Here is a 19,144-nt window from a genome sequence, read left to right as displayed (position 1 = left end):
CCTGAAAAAAAAAAAAGAAAAAAAAAACAAAACCACTTCCAAACCCGAGACCAAACAAGTAAGATGCTGCCCTCCGGGAACGAGCGAGGGGGAGAGCGGCACCCCTACAATCAGTGGTCGGGCCGCCGGAGCCGCTGGCGGGGACGCGGACCCCTCACAGCTGGGAGCCGCCGCCCGGCCCGCCCGGGCCCTGCTGGCTCAGCGAGCGGCAGCTGATCCTGCGGATGGAGTGCAAGGCCACCGTGCAGCAGCCCCGCAGCAGGGAGCTGATGTTGTAAATGGGCTGGCCCTGGCGTCGCTGCGAGCGGCACAGCCAGGCCACCGTGGGCACGGCCGGCACCACCACGGCCAGCAGATCCACGATGTAGTGGCGGCTCCAGTAGCTCTTGGGCTCCTTCTCGGCCGCGGCCACCTCCTCCTCGTCTTCCACGGGGCACGCCACGCTCACCGACGGGCTGGGGTCGGCACCGGGCCGGTGCGGGCTCGGCCCTCGGGTGACGGGCTCGGGGGCCTCGAGCTCGTCACCCACCGTCACCACCACGGCCGAGTCGGGGTCTTTGGGCCCCGGGGGGCGGGGCTCCGGCTCCGGGCACCCGTGCCCCGATTCGGGGACCACCCCGCAGACCTGGGCCCTGGTCACTTTCTCCAGGATGGTGTCCAGGTCCGGCTGGTACTGCACGAAGTCCGTCTGGATGGCACGCTCCTGCACGCAGCTGGCCTGCACGCCGGCCTCCGTGCCACACAGCAGCTTCTCGTAGGTGTTACTGGCGGGGAAGCGGGGGCCCAGGCTGAAGCCGCCGTGCAGCGAGCCCTCCTCGGGGCCGCAGTCCACGCCCGACGACAGCAGGCTGCTGGCCTCCAGCGCGTCCGTCCGGCTCAGCGTGTCGTCGGTCACCGCGAAGCCGCTGTCAGCCCCGTCCTCGCCCGAAGCCCCGGGCTGCTCGCCGGGGGGCCGGTCCCCGCACACGGCCGGGTCACTCAGCTTGGTGTAGGTGGAGCTGCGGGTGAGGGAGCGGGCGGGGGACCCGCCGGCCGACTCCCCGGCGCCATCCTCCTTGGCCGTGCCGTCCTGGGCCACCTCCATGCTGTGCAGCAGCGTCTCCAGCTTCTTGTTCTGGATGTTGATGTCCACGAAGTACTTCTGCAGCCCCTTGTCCTTGTCAATGAGGTTGTTCTTGACCGTGTCAATGACCTGCTTGAGCTGCTTGATCTCCTTGCGGGCCTCCTTCAAGGCCAGCTGGGCCTCCACGCGGTGGCACTCCTCCTCGATCCAGTCCTCCTGCATGCGCGACAGCTGTGTCTTCAGGTCATCAATCTCCGTGTCCCTGCGAGCAGATGACACACACACGCTCACTGCCTGGCCCGTCACCACCACCAAGGGCAAGCAAGAAAGGGGCTGTCACTAAGGACAGAGGGCCGGAACACACAAGGCCTGACTCAGTGCCTCCTCCTTGCTCCACGGGGGGGAAGGGGGCGGCCAAGGGGGCCTCCTCTTGGGGGGGAGAAGACATGTTCGGGCCCCTCTGCATCCCCAGCCCTGGAGGCCGTAATGCAGACGACTGTCCCCATTTAAATCCATCACCTACAGAAGAGATTAGACAAGAAAAACGCTCAGTGTATACATATATGCTGCTGCTATAAAAACCAAACACATCCACTTTAAAATCTTAACGCGCGACAATAAAAACTAAACCTAAAATCTCCGCTCTAGGGGAAGGAACACGGCCCCCTATGAAATCCGGTGCTGAAAACTGTCCGCGGAGGGACACCGGGCCAGGGACGCGGGGGCAGGCCGTGGGCCGCTTTGCTTTGCTGAGGGATGTTCCAGCCGCCATGTGGGGGGAGGCTGCCGATTTCACACCTTCCCTCAAGTGGGGGGATGAAGAGTGGTGGGTGGAACAGAGGAAAGTGATGACAACAGATGGCCCTCTTTTAGTCACATTCAACGTCTCTGCTGTGTATCTACTATGAAGAGGGTGGGCCCAAAAGATGGACAAAAACGCACGGGCCACTCCCAAGAGGCGAGGCACGTGCCAGGCACACCAGACACAGGCGTCTGAAACCCCTGAGTCACAGATGAATCCGGGGTGCGGGGGACAGAGGCAAGTTAGATAAACATCCTATCAAGTCTGGAGGTAAAGGCAGCGCGAGATCGGACAGGATGCAGTGAAAGCAGTGGGGACAGAGGAAAGCCATTCCTGAGACGGGAAGTCCTGTCGGGGGGGTGCCCACCGCAGCATCCCTCCCAGCCATGCGGCCCACATGCCCAAATTCACGGAAATGCAATCCACGCATGGCTAGACCATCACTCTGAGGGTGAGGAGTCCACCAGGGACATCATTCCAGATCAAGCGCCACGTGCTTTTCAGAGTCAGATGGAATGTGCAGCTCAGGAAATGAGGCCAGGACTCATGGTCACAGGGACTGGGATGAGGGGCTGTGGTGGCCGTGAAGGTCGGCAATGGCATTATCTGGAAAGCAGCGGACTGGACCACCCAAAAGGAAACAACTCCGTGATAGAGCTACTCAGAGTGGCAATACTAGATGTACCAGCAGGCACGGGGGACCCTAACTGGGACTCACTCTACGGATATCCTCTGCACTGGCGCTGAGTCCTGGGAGGGAGAGCGAGCTTGGAGGAAGGGACTGGGCATGCTCAGTGTGGCCGGGCCCTTCCCTTCTCTCCTTGGAGCCAGTAGGACCCCAGGCCAGGGAGCTGTGGCTTCCCCACCCCGACTAGGACGTTACATTTGAACCGAGCCTCGAAGGAGGAGTTCGCCAAGGAAGCAAGACGGGGGCAAGGCCATCTCGGGATGTGGGGACACGGCAAACAAAAGCACAGAGTCTAGAAGCTTCTTTAAGGAGAAGGTAGGTGACTGCAGGAGGCAGGTATCAAAGCGAACACACGGAGAGCGGGCCATGTGGCAGGGGGCAAGCAAAGAGCCGCTGCAGGTTCCCGCAAGCGTGGCCAGGGATTTGAGGTGTCGGCACGTCCATGCCAGGGCGTCGTGCCCAAACCACACAGGGCAGACGTCTGCTCCAGCCGCTGGACCAGCCCCAGAAAGGAAGCGACGTGATGGGCTGTCTGCTTCCTGAGGACATTAGTGCAAATGGCCAGGCAGAGCCAGGGCATCACTGAGAAGATGATGGGAGCTAAAAATAGAAATCCCAACTCTACAGACGAGGAGGCCCACAGAATGCCACCTGTAACTTCCTGTGGTTCAAAACCACAACAAACCCAAACCGGATTGGCTACTTGGCAGAGCACTGGTCACAGAAAGGGTGCTCACGCATGGCGTATGCTTCTCTTTATATGCCGTGTCCAGGATAGACAAATCCAGAAAGACAGAAAAGATTAGCGGTAACCGGGAGCCTGGGCCGTGGCTGCGGTTGTGAATGGCGTTTGTTTCTGGGGTGATGGGAATAGTCTGGAATTAGATACCAGTGATGGGGGCACGATTCTGTGACTATACTAACCATCACTGAATTGTACACTTTGGATAGGGAAACTGTAGGGTTTTTTAAAAAGAGGAAAGAAGCCATGCTCACGGTGGCCTGCCCCGGCCCTCAGTGCCCAGCACAGCGTGGGATCCAGCTCCCAGCGGCTGCGGATTTGAACTGACACAGCGCAGAGGAAATGATTAAGGTGATGAAGAGATCAGAGGGCAGTCCTGAAGCTTCAGTCATAAAGATTGAAGCCGCTGGCCCAGAAAGGTAGCAGCTGAGAGGGTCACGATCTGCCCTCAGGTCTGGAGAATGAGTTCAGATGGGACCGTGGGGGGCGGGGGGGCTGGGGTCCCCTGGGCTGGGTAGGAGCTCAGGAAAGGTTTCTCAGGATCTCACATCGTCTGTAAGTAGATGAGCAGAAAGGCTTATGGGGCCTGAACTGGTGGGCCCAGAGCCCCCACCCCCCCACTGGTGACTCCTTGGGTGGAAACAAATAGGGGCTGAGGGGGTGCCCCCCCCCCAACAGGAAGGTGAGCCAGAAAGGATGCCCTGTGGCCCTGCTCCCCAGGTGGAAAGGAGCCAGGGGGTAAGAAGTGGCCAAATGGGGCTGCCAGGCCCAAAGTGGGAGAGCACCACCTTGGGGTGTGGGGAGGACTGGCCGGCTGTCAGGGGAAGCTGCCTGCAGTCAGGGAGAGCAGCTGAGGGGAGCATAGGGGCAGCTAAGGGCTCTGGAAAGGGGCTCCCCCAGGGCTTTGCCGGAAGGAAAGGGCAGGCCGGGTGCCAGGAAGCCCTCAGCGGCTCCTTCCTCCCGGAAGTGCCCCAGGGCCCTGGGTCTCCAGGCCAGCGGGTCTCCAGGGCTGCCCAGGGCTGCCCACCCACCCCCAGCCCTCCACCAGCGGCTCACCGGTCCTGGAGCCGGTCCTGCGTGTCCTTCAGCCGTGCCTTCAGGTGCCGGATGCACACCTCCTTCTGCTGCAGTGGGGTCAAGTACTGCTCTGGGGTGGGGGGCTTGACGCCATGGTTGTCGCTGCACAGCGTGTACTTCATGGAGCGCCTGCGTGGGGACACATGTCAGCGCAGAGGGAGGAAGAGGTCCCCAACCATCACCAGACAGCTCCGGGCCAGGCTTTCCCCCAGGAGCCTGGGTGGGCATGAGAACACCCAGACCTTCCGGAAGGTAGGTTCTGTTAAAGCTCTTCTGGGGGCACCTGGGTGGCTCAGCCGGTGAAGCATCTGACTTCCGCTTAGGTCGTGATCTTGCGGTCGGCGAGTTTGAGCCCCGTGTCGGGCTCTGGGCTGACAGCTCGGAGCCTGGAGCCTGCTTCGGATTCTGTGTCTCCCTCTCTCTCTCTGCCCCTCCCCTGCCCACGCTTTGTCTTTCTCGGTCTCTCAAAAATGAATAAACGTTAAAAAAATAAAAACTCTTCTGTGTGAAGACCACAGTGGGGAGCTCGGGGGTCCTCTAGTTGGGGTGGGGACACACGACAGCACGCGCACAGCCTGGCACCGTGTTCTGTGCCCTCCTGACGCTATTGGTCAGCTCGGTCCCAGTGGCGATCCCAGAACTCATGTGTCCAGGCTCCTAACCCAGAGAATGTGTTCGGGGGCCAGAGGCCGGCGTGGTCCCCCTCCCTGTGTCATTCCCCCAGGGCCTGCATGGCGGCAAGGACTCCCCCCCCCCCCCCGGTGCAGGAGCAAACACCCCCCAGAGCCGAGAGCCGTCACCGCCTGGCCTGCAGGACCATGGGGGAAACAGCAGGTGCAGACACGTGTGCATGCACGGCGGTCTCCAAACACACTCTGACGCCCTGCTTGCCATCCTCACGGACACACGAGTTTGCACGGCCATGCACACGTATTTCCTTGGAGTACACATCTGAGTACGATTACCCCGGCCCGTCTGTGTCTGTGCACCTACCTCCGTGTGCGCACACCCGTGCCCGTGCGTCCTGCCACCCCGCAGCCACCCTCGGGGGCCACTCACGCGTACTAGGACGCCGGCCCACACGCGGGTTCACACAGATGCACACAGACCCTTGCCACCCGCATACGCGCTCGTACTCTGAGGGCACACACAAACGCATGTGTGATCGCTCACCAGCTCGGGGCTTCTCCTCATTAACGGCTGAACCCTGAGCTGGCAGCAAGCCGGGTGCCACATGCAACCTGGCCTCGGGTGGCACAGGTGTGTGTGTGTGTGTGTGTGTGTGTGTGTGTGGTGAGCACGCCCTGGACCCAGCTCAGCAAAGGTGGAGGGATTCCCACCCAGTGGAGGACGGAGGGCCAAGGCTTGCACCCAGCGGAGAGCACCCGATTTCACCAACACACGCGGCCCAGCCGCCTCGACTCACAGCTTCCTGCCTGCGGGTTGTTCTGTTCACGAGGAAACCTCCTTGGGTCTTGTCTTAAAAGCCTGGGCACGTTCTCACACAGCCTGGCAGAGGCCTTGTGGCCGTCCGACTCCTGCTCCTTTAGGGGCTGGCCACCCCCGCATCTAGGGAGGGGCAATGACATCGCCAGGTCTGACCCTGGTTCTCAGAAGCAGCCACCTCGGAGGGAGTGTGAATGGCTCTGTGGGAGCTGGCTAATGTTTATGGAGGAAAGAAGTCTTTCTAAACCGTCAGCCATCGAAGAGAATGTGTAGACAGAGGCGGAGAGAAAGAGAAATGATTCTCCTCTACTTCCTCGCCTCGTGGTCCCTAGGTTTAACTCAGGTCACATCACGCGCTGGCCTGTTTTTCCACGTGACAAGGGGCAGAGGGGTGGCGTGGGTCGCGAGCCGGGGACTCCCCCTCTGCGGACTCTAAGAATCTCCTTCGAGAGAGAAGCCAGCCAGCGGGGGCCAGGGCCCCACACTGCGGACATCCCAGCGGCTGCCACGCAGGGACTCCAGCTAGAGGGGCACCGGTCTGTGCCAAGTGACAAGGGGCTTCTCGCGGGGCCCCGGGCTCCAGGATCAGTTAAGCCAGCGCAGTTGAGAATTATAGAACAAGTAGCCATTCTCACGCTTCCTATGCGCTTTCATGGGTTTTTCTCTAATGTGCTTTTTTGCTGTAATATAATACTTAACACTCATACGTTCTTAGTCACTAGCTCTATCCTTGAAGGGGAAAAAATATGTTTACATATAACCGAGAAGAAGAATACACCGTGATTCATGGCTCTCCACTATTCACGCCCCGGAACACCTGGCTGTTTGCACCGAGGCCACAGCCAAGGCCCCGCTGCTCACCCACAGCTGACACTGTCCACATGGGCAAGGAGACCCTCTCACGGGATTTCTCAGCCTCGGGGCTGGGGCCGCCCCCGCGGACTGCCGTGATGACACGCGTTGCAAAAATCTGCTGTGAAGAAGTATTAAAGTTGCCCGTCATATACTTTTCGAAGTGAACGCATCCGTCAGTGCCACTCACACCTGCTGCGCGCCACCCCGAGCTGGGGTTGCAGCCAGGAGGCTGAGGCGTGGGTCCTGCACACGCGTGTCACCCGTCACGCGTGTTGTGGCGGAAAACTCTGAGAACAGCCGTCTCGGCCTGATCTGAGCATCACTTCGCACCAATGACACCGTCTCTGCCGGAAGGCCAAGGCCAGCCTTCGCCAGCCTGGCGGCCCAGGACCCCCAGGTGGGACCAAAGTCCTCATGAGGGCAGCGGCCAGTACGGGCCACCTGCAGACATCAACCCACAGAGACCTGTGGGATGTTGGCCCCTCTTTACAGATAAGGGAATGGAGACTCAGAGACGGAAGTACGAACGCCAAGGCCGCGCTCCCCCGGCTCCACTGGGGAACGAGGATGGGCCGCCATTACGGCTGTCCCTCCCTGGTTTTCAAGGACGCACAGCTTCCCTTCACCTGTCTCCCCAGCCGATCCTGCTTTTCCCGTTACATTCCGCCATTCCCTGAGGGCACAGCCTGGCAGGTGCCACGCTGTGACACACTCCGCTCTCCTGACCAGCTCCACCTCGGTCTCTCTCACAGGGGCCCCTCAGGAGAGCGGGATGGCAGATGCCGCGAGTGGCTTGTCCCTACCTATCTTGCCCGGCACCACCTGCCCTGCAGCCACGGCCAGTGCCAGCTGGCAAGGCGGAGACAGAGGTCCCGGGGAAGGTGCCCCTTCTCAGGAGGCAGGAGCCCCTTGCGCTGGGTCCTTGTTCCTTCTGGACCCGATGCTGGCCTGATGCCTGGAGGGGTAGGAGCCTCTTGGAACGGCAAGGACAAAACCGTACCCCAAGGACGGCGGGGCAGGAAGACGGGACGGGGTCCCGGACACTTCCGGGCCCTCGCTCTGAGAGCATCACAGGGTGATGTGCGGCTGGCGGTGTCACATCCCTCCCTCAAACAGGAGGAGCTGAGGCTCTGGGACAGTGACCCGCACAGCCAGTGACGCTGGAGTCCTACAGCCCCGGCCCGCCCAGGGCGCCCAAGTGCGCAGCCAGCAGGAGACCAGGCACAGGGGAGGCCTTACCTGGGCGTGGGGCTGCTGTCGCTGCCCTTGCAGGAGCCCGAGTTGCTGCTGCTGCTGAGAGAGGAGGTGCCGTAGGCGTCCCGCACGCTCACTGGCGGAGAGGTGCGCCTGGAGGCAGGGAGAAGAGGCAGGTTCTCGTTCTGGCTGGCGGGCAGCTGCGGACACTGGGCGAACACCGCCAGGCCGCTGCGGCCCAAAGGGCCCCCGCTGCGGGGTCGGCATCGGGGAGAGAAGCAGAGGGGAGAGGGGGACGCACAGACAGGGGTGACAGAACAGACAGCGCAAATCAAGATGGAAAACCAGGAGCAGGCCGGTCCTCCTGGCTCCCCAGGACAGGAATGGAGGCTGGGCAGGGCCAAGGACGGGGGGGGGGGGTCCCATCTGTCTCGCCAGGGGTCCTCAACTTTCAGGGTCCCCCAACCCCAGAGGAGGGCCCTGAGTGGGCCGAGACAGGTGGGGCAGAGCAGGGCAGGCAGGGGTAGGGACAAAGGTCAAAGTCAAGGGGGCAGGGGGGCCCGAGTGAGCCAGAGTGGATGACGGCGTGAGTCCCCTCCGGTAACTGTGAAGCGTAACAACAGCACTGGTGATGGTAGGAATCCAGTGGTTTGATTCTTCAGAGAACTTTTATATCCACTGCGTCATTTGAGCCCTTAAATAGTTCCAGGAGGAGGTGAGTGTTGGCGAGCCCAGTTTTAAAGTGGGCAAAACTGGGGAAATGACTCGCTCACGGGCACACTGCATGTTGGTGGCAGAGTGGGGACGGAGACCCTCCCTCCTCCCGCCCTCTGAGGCCAAGGGGGAGACTCACCTGCGGGATCCAGCAGAGGCCCGTCTACTGCCCGGCAGGGACATGGCCATGAGGCTGCGGGTCCGGGTGAGGGGCGGGATGGGCGGTGTCCCCGGGGCTGAGGAGAGAGGGCGCGTTGGGGGGGCCGCGGGGAGGGCCGGACCAGGCCATGTCATCCTCTCGTTGGGGCCGCTGCCTGGCATGGCTCTCCTCTCGCCCTTCAGCAGGACACCCCAGGACCGAGCGAGGGCCCGGCCGCCAGACTCTGGCCACAGCTCCCTCCACCAACGAAGTTAGCACACTCCTGCCACCTGACTTAAAATCTCGAACGTCAGGGCCTCAGGGGCAGCCGGAAATCAGAGATCCGACCCTGTGTTCTCCAGATGATTGAATGTGGACAGCGAGCTCGAAGGCCTGGCCCAAGGTCACACGGGCTTCGGGGCAGGGCTCCTGACTCAGCACAGCACTGAGTTCTCTACACTACAAGCCGGGACCCCCGATCCCTGACTCGGACCCCACCCCACAGTAGACAGTCCTCCCTCCTCGGCGGGGGCTGCAGGCTGGAGGACTCCTGGAGCAGGACCAGGAACCCCAAATTAGGCTGGGCTAGTCGTGACGTCACCTTCCCAGGGCGCCCGCTGGCGTGTGGCTCAGGGCTTCCTGTCTATAGGGGAGACAAGACAGACCAACATACCAGCACACGTGTAGAAAGACATACGGATACACACGAATGTGAGAAGGTACTATGTCCCTGCCCTTCTAAGGCAGGCCACACACATCTCAGTGAACATGCTCAGGGCCCACCCACAATGCAGCACGTGCAGCCAGGCCACCCCCCCACCCCCCCACCCCCCCAGCACGCATGCTACACACAGGCAGGCCTGCACCCATTCATGCAAACACGCATGCTGATTTGGGCATGCGTCAGGACCTCAGAGCACAGGCTCAAAGCAGATGAGGAAGGGGGGTGAATGGGTACAGAAGCCCTTCTCTGGGGCGGGGGTGGGGGGTGCTTGGCGGGCTGGACCTAGTAGGAAGTGACCAGGCCTGTAGGGACCCTTCCTTGGCACTCTTGACAAGTGGGTAGGGGCTTAGGCTCCAAGGGCAGCCCTAGAAGGGTCTAAGGAGGGGAGAAGCCCCATGGCGGGCTGAGCGTTGGCTGTTGTCGGGAGGCCTCCGGCACTGGGCGTCACCCCAGACCCCTGGAGTCCGAGGCGGGCGGGCCTGGGCTCTTTGCGCCAATCTGCTAGTCCTAGGCCAGCTCCAGAGACCCCAGTTCCCTCCTTCTTCCGTGCTCAGAGCAGGACTGAGGCCAGCAGCCTGGGTTCCTGGAGACCTGGCCAAGGACACCATGCCCCAACCTTCCCCCATGCTAGAGAGCAGCTTTCACCGAGCCCCGCTGCGCGCAGACCCCGTGCCAAGCACATTACGTACAGTGTGCCATTGACTCCTCCCAAAAACCCTATGAGGAAGTGCTGTGATTAGTCCCCTCACAGATGAGGAATCCGAGCCTCCCAGAGGAGGGACTTGCCCCAATCACGCCCCCAGAGTGTGGGCAGGGGCAACATCGGAACCAGGCCAACACCAGACGCCCGAGGGCCTGGGTCTCAGGCTCCGGAGTCCCCTGGCCGGCCCCACCCCTGGTCACACGGGCCTCCCACGTCCACGTCCTCCCGGGAGCCTGGTCAACCTGCCCGGTGGCGGGGCTGCCTCCTGAGAGGACAAAGGCGCTGCTCAGGTGGCCTGTTTCCTGGCCGTGACACAGAACGTGGCCTGTCCCCCCGGAGGGCCTGGACACAGCCAGCATTGTCTGCCCGGAGGTGTCGGGTGCCGGAGCTGCCGACACCATGCCCGTCACCTGAGCTGCTCGCCCCAGCTCCCACCCATCATGCCCCAATCAGGCAGGGCTTCCAGGCAATGTAGGGCCGACCCCTGAAGGCCGACCCTGACGCGGGACCGAAGACAGTGCTCCCCACACTTGTCAGGAAGGCTACCAAGGGCTCCAGGCCTCCTGGGCACAGCTTGGGGCCGACAGGGGGGTGACGCGTTATCACATGTGGGCCCCAGCTCGCAGAGCCGCAGGGCCCGGCAGACCCTGGCTTCTCGTCCCAGGCAGCCCGGCTGCCCCAGCCACCCTCCCGGCCTCACCCCCTTCCCTTGTCGCTTTTGGGGGGATGCCCTGAAGAGGCTGTGCCTTCAGGAGGACTTCTCAGCAGAGGCAGGACTCAGCAGGACTCAGATCCGAGGACAGGCCTCGCTCTCCCAGGCCAGCTTGGGTAAAGGTTGCTAAGGAGCGAGGAAAGTCCAGGCGGAGTCCCGGGCCTCTGTCCTGGGAGGCAGGCAAGTTGCCTGGTTTGCCTTGGAGCTGAGTGTGGCCTCAGCACAATGACAGCTTTGTCTCCTCTGTCCCTGCTCCTACCTGCTCGGCAACCCCACACCTCCCTCCTCCTGTGCTCCCTCTTCCTTCCTCCCTGGCCCAGGGGGCGGGAAGAAGACAGTGTTTGTACCTGGATGGACCTGCTGGTCTCCTGGGAGGCCAGAGCCAGCCATTCATTCAGGACAGGGGTGGAAGAGGCATTTCCCCTGCTGGGACAGGACCTTGCAGGCGGGGGGGACGGGGGATCCCTCAGGGGAGGGCAGAAGCCACCCAGGCCCAAAGGGAGCCACCTCTCCAGGATCCTACTCAGAAGCCTCGGTGCGCCCCGTGTGCTCTCTCAGGTCCTTCCTCCCCCTCCAGGCCCCAGAGAGGAGGCGGGTTGCCATGGCGTCTGTCTCCATGCCGCCTGCCAGCTCCCCGGAGTCCCACAGCCCTGTCCCCTGGCAGCCAGAGGCTGCCACTTGGAATGAAAGGTGGAAAGGAAACCCTTCACCGTGGGGCGCCGGACTGAGAGTCTCTTCTCGCCTCAACACCAGAGTAAACCCAGGCCCTCACTCCGGCCTCCCTCCACGTCCCCATCCTGCCCACATCATGACCACGCTGCTGCGCCCCCCGCTTTGATCCGTCCCTCCCACACCCAACGGTCTCCCAAAGGCCTACAATGGGGGTCCAGGGAATACAGCAGGATCCAGGGAACAGGAGACAGAAGGACGTAGAAACAGAGTCAGACAGATCTGGGCTCAAATCCCAGCTCTGTCAGCCTCCACACGCACGCCTTGGGTGAGCCACACCACCTCTCTGAGCCTTTGCTTCCTCATCTGTGAGTGGGGCCGTCGTGGGGTGCACCTCACGTGGTTACTGTGGCAGGATAACGCATGCCCGGGGCTCAGCCCAGTGCCCGCCACACAACACACGCTTGAAAGTGGGAACTGCCAGTATAGATAAGTGCGACGCAGCGCGGGCTTCAAAACAGAGACCCATTCGAGGCATCACATGGCCTCACGAGGGTCAGAGACAGCTCCTCCAAGAGGAAATTTACGCTGGGTCTTGAAGGATGAATAGGAGTTCGGCAGCAGGAGAAAGAGGGTGGGAAGGAAGGAGAAGGCTGGGCAAAGGCAGTGAGTTGTTCAACTGCATGGCATGGCTGGAGAGCTGCTGAGGAAACTAGGGGGTCTGGTGAGGTCAGAGGCCCAGTTTAGACTTGCAGTTTAGAAAGCCCCCCGGGGTAGGGGGCCTTTGTGGAGCGTGGCTGGGAAGGGACAGGAATACAGGCAGAGGACCAGTCAGGAGGTTATCACGAACTTCCGAGTGGGAAATCAGAAGAGTCTGGGTCAGGGCTGCAGGAGCAATGGAGAAGAGCATCTGGACCCTTGAGAGGCATCGGGGGCCCCCGATTAAGTAAAAATTGGGCACGGCTCTTGATTCTGGCATTCAAGGCCCGCTTATCTATACCCTTGCCAACATTCAAGGCCCGCTCACCCATACCCTTGCCAACGTGCTGTCAGCGGCCTGCTGACCCCCAGGAAAGCCCCATCAGTCACTCTGGCACCTCCACGTGGGCTGTTGGTCCAGCCTGCAGCACCCTCCCTGCCCTGTTCTCATGCACGCATCACACGCCTCCTGCAAGGCTCTGACCTGCACGGCTTTCCCCCTGGGCTTTCCCATCACTTACTGTCATGACCACTTAGCATGCCATGCCTTGGGTTGAAACTCAGGGACCACCACCCTCTGGGGGACTTCATAAAAAACAAACACAACCAATGCACAACTGTTAGCAACACAATGGTCTGAGCATGTCTGGTAGGCCGAGGGGTTGGCTTAGATGGTCTCTAAGACACTTCTGGATCCAACCTTCCGTGATCCTGAGCTGTTAAGGAAATGACGGACTCACAATGAAAGCCTCATTCTCCCTCAATGACTAGGGCTCCTGGGTTTCAGTTTCCACCTCGGTAACACGAGGAAACTGCATTTCTCCGAAGAGACACTATGGCAGTTTACTCAATCAGTGAGTCGTTGGGGGGAGAGACCAAGCACTTGGGTTAATCCAATATTCTGGCTAAGTGAAAGTCCCTGTATGTACTATCAATGAGTTTTTGCAACGACTCGGCCATCAGTAAGAGAAGAAAGCCATCCTAAAACCCCAGGGAACAGAACAATCTGTCTCTGATGACTCAGGCCTCCGACAGCTGCGGAAAGCAGAGGACGCAACCGACAGAACAGAGCTTGGGAGGGGTCCTCTCTCTGCCAAGGCAACACGAGAATGCCGAACAGTGCTCCCAGCAAACAGCAGAGCGTCTGGTGCTCCTCGAATGCCAGTGTGGTGCAAGCCTGGGCTGGGAGTGTGCCAGCAGCCGTACTCCGAGTCCCGGAGGATTAGCGCTCCGGGGGCTATCCACGGCGGGGGAGCTCAGTAAACCTTCCGCTGGCGTCGTGACCCCAGCTACTGTGGGTGTCCAGCCCCCGAGAAACGGATGGCCTTTCTTCCTGAACCTGGGAAGGCATTTCTCCAGCTCGCTTCCTCCGTCCTGCGCAAGCCACCCTCAGCGCTGGAGCCACAGGTGGGGGCCATCGGACTCCTTCTTCTCGCTGCAACAGCCCCAGCACAGCGGCTGGACGGACCCCCAACCCAGACGCCAGGGGTGGGAGAGGGGTGCTGCCCCAGGCAAGCAGGCCGGCGCTGGGGGCTGCGACGGCCGCCACGCCACAATCTTCAGCGACTAGACTCAGATTCCGGACCTGGGTGAGTGTGGAGCCTGGGTTGGTCTTCAGACCCCCCAGAGGATTTGCCTCTGGGCCTGCTGAGCGGTGGGCTCAGGCCTCCTCATCACCTGCAGAGGCTCCCCTTGTATCTGTTCCACACACGGAAGGCCCTGCCGTGAGACTGCTTCTCTATCTGAAAAAGGTTTTACAGGCTTAACCGCGTACTATGTATTTTCCACAATGAGCTACTTCGCGTCTAGTGGGAAGGCTATCATCAGACAGACCAAGATGAGCGTGGGCGAGGCTGTGGAGGAACTGGAGTTCTCACGCACTGCTGGTGGGAAGGTAAAGGGGTGCAGCCGCCGGGGAAAGCAGCACGGCAGCTCCTTGGAACGTTAAGCGTAGGGTTAACGTGTGACCTGTCAATTTCCCTGCTAGGTCAATATCACCCGGAGCATAGGAAACCGGGGTGCAAACAAGAACTCGTTCGGCAATGTTCGTAGCCACAGCGTTCCGCACGGAGGGAAACAACCCAAATGCCTGCCAGTGTCCAACGAATGCATAAATAACATGAGGGATAGGTAGGTAACGGAATATCACTGAGTCAAAAAAAAAAAAAAAAAAGGCAGGAGGTACGGACACCTGCTACAACATGGATGAACCTCGGAAGATGCTAACCGAAAGAAGCCAGATGCAAAAGGCCACACGTTATATGATTTCATTTATATGAAATGTCCTTGGCAGGCAAACCTATAGAGACCGAAAGCAGACGAGGGGTTGCCAAGGGCTGGGGGAAGGAGGAGCAGGCGAGGACCGCTGGCAGGAGTCTCTTTTGGGGATGATGACAATGTTCTGGAATTAGACAGTGGTGATGGATACACGCCTCTCTGGGTATACTAACCCTCCCTGGACTGTACATTTTAAAAGGGGGGATTTTATGGTGTGTGAATTATTATCACAATAAAAAGCACATTTTTAAACTGCCATAATATATATTTTAAGCTATTTTTTAATGCCTGTTTTTGAGGGAGCGAGCGTGAGCGGGGGAGGGGCAGAGAGAGAGGGGGACAGAGGATCCCAAGCTGGCTCTGTGCTGACAGTGCAGAGCCCCAAACTCACGAACTGTGAGACGGCCTGAGCTGAAGTCAGACGCTCAACCGACTGAGCCACCCTGGCACCGCCACATAATATATATTTTACATGAACAGTTGTAAAAGGACGGGGATGGTCCAAAGAGGGGAAGGGAATCACTGAGATGGCTCAGCCAGTTGCTGTGGGGTGGGAATAGAAGCAGCCCTCCGCCCTCCACCTGACTCAGACAGCCGGGCCCGGGGAGCCTCCCTGGTGCTCCTGACCCTGGGTCAGCCCAGAGGAGACAGGAGACCGTGGCTGCCCCTTTGGAAGCTTTGCGTATCCACCAGCCCGTCTGCGCCTCACCGGTCCCCTGTGCAGGGAGGCCCGGTGGAGACGGTTCCTACTGACACATGGGAAACCTGAAGCCGCAAAGGTGGCAAGATTGCCCAAGGTCACACCTTGGCCTTCCAGGTCGTAGGCGCCTGCATTTCTACCGCATCACGAAGGTCTCATCACACAATAGAACTGGGACACATATCGTTATGCTGCAGAAAAGAGGAAAACCACCTTCCCGGGAGACCCTGAGGCCGTGGTGTTGATGAGGGGGACACCACCGAAACGGGAGGCAAGCAGAGCAAGGATGAGCGTTGAAAAAGAAATTCCTCCTATGCCTCTCCCCAGCCAGCACCTCCAAGACCCCAGGCCATGTGCCCTCCTGTATGGGGAGGGGGTTGGCAAGGGAACACTGGGTTCCATCCCCCCTGCCTGCCTGCACACACCCATGGGGAGGCGGGGGAACCGAGGGGCTCTGGGTGCTGGCCCCAGCTCGGTGGCTGCCTGGCAAGGGGACTCTGGCAGATGGAGACCCTCAGCGACCTTGGCCACAGCATATGCTTTCCTGGGCTTCCTGGCTGATAGAGCTGTCAAGCCTGAGCCTGGCTCCTCTCCCTGCCTCCTCCTCCTCCTCCTGAACTTCCAGCTCTCCAGCACCAGAGGAAGAAAGGATGGTGGGGCCGCCACATCTAGGGACTCTGCCTTTTGTCCAGGTCCCTGCCTTGCCCCCTCCCCCACTCCCACATTTGTCCCCAGGTACCAACGAGGCCAACCCACTCTCAGAATTCCAGGATGGAAGGGGTCTTGGCCAGACTTCGTCACAACCCATCATTGTATGGAGAGAAAATGAAACCCAGAGGCTGTGATCTCCAGTGATGAGGCTTCTGCACTGCGGCCCATCGCCCCCCCTTCCCCATCCTCCTTTGAATCCAGGCAGAAGTTCTATAAAATAAGAACAAGAGGGGCAGCTTAAGTAAAACAGTCATGGAAGGAAGCCTAGGGGTGAGACAGAACAAGTCCCACCACCCCCCCCCCCCCCGGAGCAGCTCACAAATGACCTGTAGTAAAATAGACGCCGAAAGCGAGGCCGGGGAAGAAGGGAACGAACACAGCCTGACCACGAACAGCAAACACGGCGGCAATAACGAGGCTCAGAGTCAACTCTGGGCCTCCTGGCTGCCATTGCGATAAAGGAAACCACGATCAGTGTTCTTGGTCTCATGGTTAAGGGAGAGCAAGAGGCAGACCAGGTCTTCCGGGAGAAATAAAGATCTTAAAACAGAGGCTACAAGAGACATTGTTGCATGGGATTTGCTGTGGGGGAGGAAGACTAGGGAACCAGCAGGGAGAGTCCTAAGACAGAGGAGAGCCAGTGTCCTCTTACCCAAGGTGCCCTGTGTGTGTTGCGCCTTGCTGATGAGAGACTGAAGGACACGAGGATCACAAGGACCAGAGGCCTAAAGGGATGCAGACATGTCCTCCGATCTGCCGGGGACCACAGTCCCTTTCTGCGGGGACAGCGCCCTCCTAATCTGAGATCAGAGCGCTTCCTGGGAGGCACATAAACTCATGCTGCCTCTGGCTCCCCCTCCCTCCCTCTCTTCCCCTCTCTTCCGACACGACACGGCATGACAATCTAGTCCAACTGCCACATTGTCCTATAGCCAGAAAACCGCAGACTCGCCAAAGGCCACAGTGTGAGCTGCAGGAGCAGGGGACTGAAGGTGGGCCAGCTGATTCCCATCCCACCAGCCACTCTGGGCGTGTGGCTCCTGGTTGAAGCCAAGTGCCATCCGTCTCCTTGCGGCTCCTGGCGGCTCCACGTGGGGACACTAGTTCCGCTCACCCCACTGTTCCTGTTTGAGCCCAGGAGCCGTGCCTGCCCCACGTCAGCGTCCTTCATGTCTCCTCCCGGGTCCCCTTTCCTTCCCAGCTGCCAGCTGTCCTGCCATCCTTAGCAGCTAGTCCCTGTCCGGCTGATTTCTACGGGCATTTCTCGTGTCAGGCTGAAGTCTCTCACCTTTGCCGAGGTCCAGGGCCTGCGGCAAGACCCAGTATGGCTCACACTCGCTGTAGGAGGGTAGGTGATTACAAACCCTTCTCTCGGGAAGCCTTCCCTCCCTGGAGGAGCTGCCCAACCCCTTCATTTACTGAAAATGAGGCTTTAAAAACACTTTGAAAAGGAACTTCTGCAAACATCTATGTTCTATTTTAAAAGTCCTTCGGAAGAGGTTAAGAGGCTTAATCTAAACGAAAGAAACCATGGCTTTGGGCTCAAATATACCTGGATTTGAATTCCAAACTCCACCAACCGCTATATGACAGTAGGACTATACTTCTCTGAGCCTTAGTCTATCTGTAAAATGGGGCTACTTACAGTGTGCATGAGTATGGTTATGGTTAGCAATGACGCAAGCGAAATGCCTAGCAAGAATCCAGCATACAGAAAGCATTCCACACACAGTGGAAATTATTTACTAACCAAAATCTATTCTCGCTTTTAATCATATATATTAAACCTTTATCCCAGTCCAGAAATTAATCTGAAGTGTTATATAATAGCTGGTATCTCCAGGGTGCCTGACCACAGAATCATTTACACACACTTAGGTCTAATGGCCAAAATAAAGAAGGAAAAGGAAAAAAAAAAATCACAAACCAATCATTGCCTACCAAACGGCAGAATTTCAGGACATCGTCACTTTGATCTGACAGAATGTCTTAAAAATGAACGTGTCCAAAGTAGGAGTTCCTGATGGGAATGTGACGCCTCTGAGGGCCTCCCTGCTCCCTCTCTGGCCCCAGCCACCATCTCTTCCGGGGGGCTGCAACAGTCTCAGCCCTACAACCTCGGCACAGTGGCCAGAGGATCCTTTTAGAGTGTGAAATCTGGTCATGTCTCAGACCGCTCAAAACTTTTCCCGATGGTCCCATCGTGGAATAGAAGCTTTGGCTTCTCTTACTTACTCTGACTGAGGCTGAGCCCTGCATCCTGCCCCACCCTCCACCTCTCTCTGACCTCACCTCTTGCTCCCCTCACGCATGGCTGTTCTGTCCACACTCGCACTCAGGGCCTTTGCACATGCTGTTCCCTCCCAGCTCTCTCCCCCCTGCAGGTCTTTACTCCAAGGTCACCTTCTCAGTGAACCTGCCTTGACCCCTTTATTTAAAATACAACTGGGGCATCTGGGTGGCTCAGTCGGTTAAGCATCCGACTTTGGCTCAGGTCATGAGCTCATGGTTTATGGGTTTGAGCCCTGCGTCGGGCTCTGTGCTAACAGAACCTGGAGACTGTTTCAGATTCTGTATCTCCCTCTCTCTCTCTCTTTCAAGAATAAACATTAAATTTTTTTTTAAATACAACCCTCCCTCCCCTCTTTTCTGTTCATGCTCTATTTTCTCCACAGTCCTTATGTGAAGACATTTATGCATTTACTTTGTTATCTTTGGAATAGAAGCTGCAGGGAGGTAAGGATATTTGTGCATTTTATTCTTTATCTAATTTGAAGCACCTAGACCAGTACACCTAGTACATCATAGGCCCTCGATAAATATTTGCTGAATAAGAGTGTCTGCGTGCACTTGGGTTGAGGTCACCACCCAAGTAAGTGCAGGTTTCTGAGCAAATGAAAACAGGGGCAAAAAAAAAAGAAGCTCTATGGCACTTTGTTTGTATCATGACAGTCCTTTCTACACACGGTGTCTTCTTTAGGGGCTGGTCTCTTCTACTAGAACCATCTGAATCTTCAGTAGGTAGCAGGGACTGGAGTTCAACCCACTTAGTAACCGCATCTTCAGGGAAAGGATGAAAGCTGTTATTTAACTGGCATCTTGCCAGGCACCCAGGATTATTCTCTCAATTCACGCTTATGTGTCCCCCACAGGTTGGGGTGCGTTCCCTCCATTTTACCACCAGGGACGCTTAGGTTCCGGGGGGCCAGCTCACATGTATGAGAAAAGT

The 19,144-nt window shown here is 58.8% G+C and overlaps 1 protein-coding gene across 1 annotated transcript; it reads right to left on the bottom strand.

Annotated features, from left to right (window-relative positions):
- Positions 1 to 122: 122 nt before the first annotated feature.
- On the bottom strand, positions 123 to 8,902 carry SNPH (syntaphilin). The gene is made up of 4 exons (XM_047069509.1): positions 8,721 to 8,902; positions 7,913 to 8,020; positions 4,352 to 4,501; positions 123 to 1,325 (listed from the first exon to the last, which is right to left on the bottom strand). The coding sequence occupies exons 1-4, from the start codon at positions 8,900 to 8,902 to the stop codon at positions 155 to 157; spliced, it is 1,611 nt and encodes a 536-aa protein (XP_046925465.1). The 3' UTR covers positions 123 to 154.
- Between the last annotated feature and the right edge of the window lie 10,242 nt (positions 8,903 to 19,144).

The sequence above is a fragment of the Lynx rufus genome, unplaced genomic scaffold (assembly GCF_022079265.1).
Source record: "Lynx rufus isolate CCGP_SWC_20201006 ecotype Redwood Valley unplaced genomic scaffold, mLynRuf1.p SCAF_8, whole genome shotgun sequence".
NCBI lineage: Eukaryota > Metazoa > Chordata > Mammalia > Carnivora > Felidae > Lynx > Lynx rufus.
This window is presented reverse-complemented; position numbering and strand designations above follow the sequence as displayed.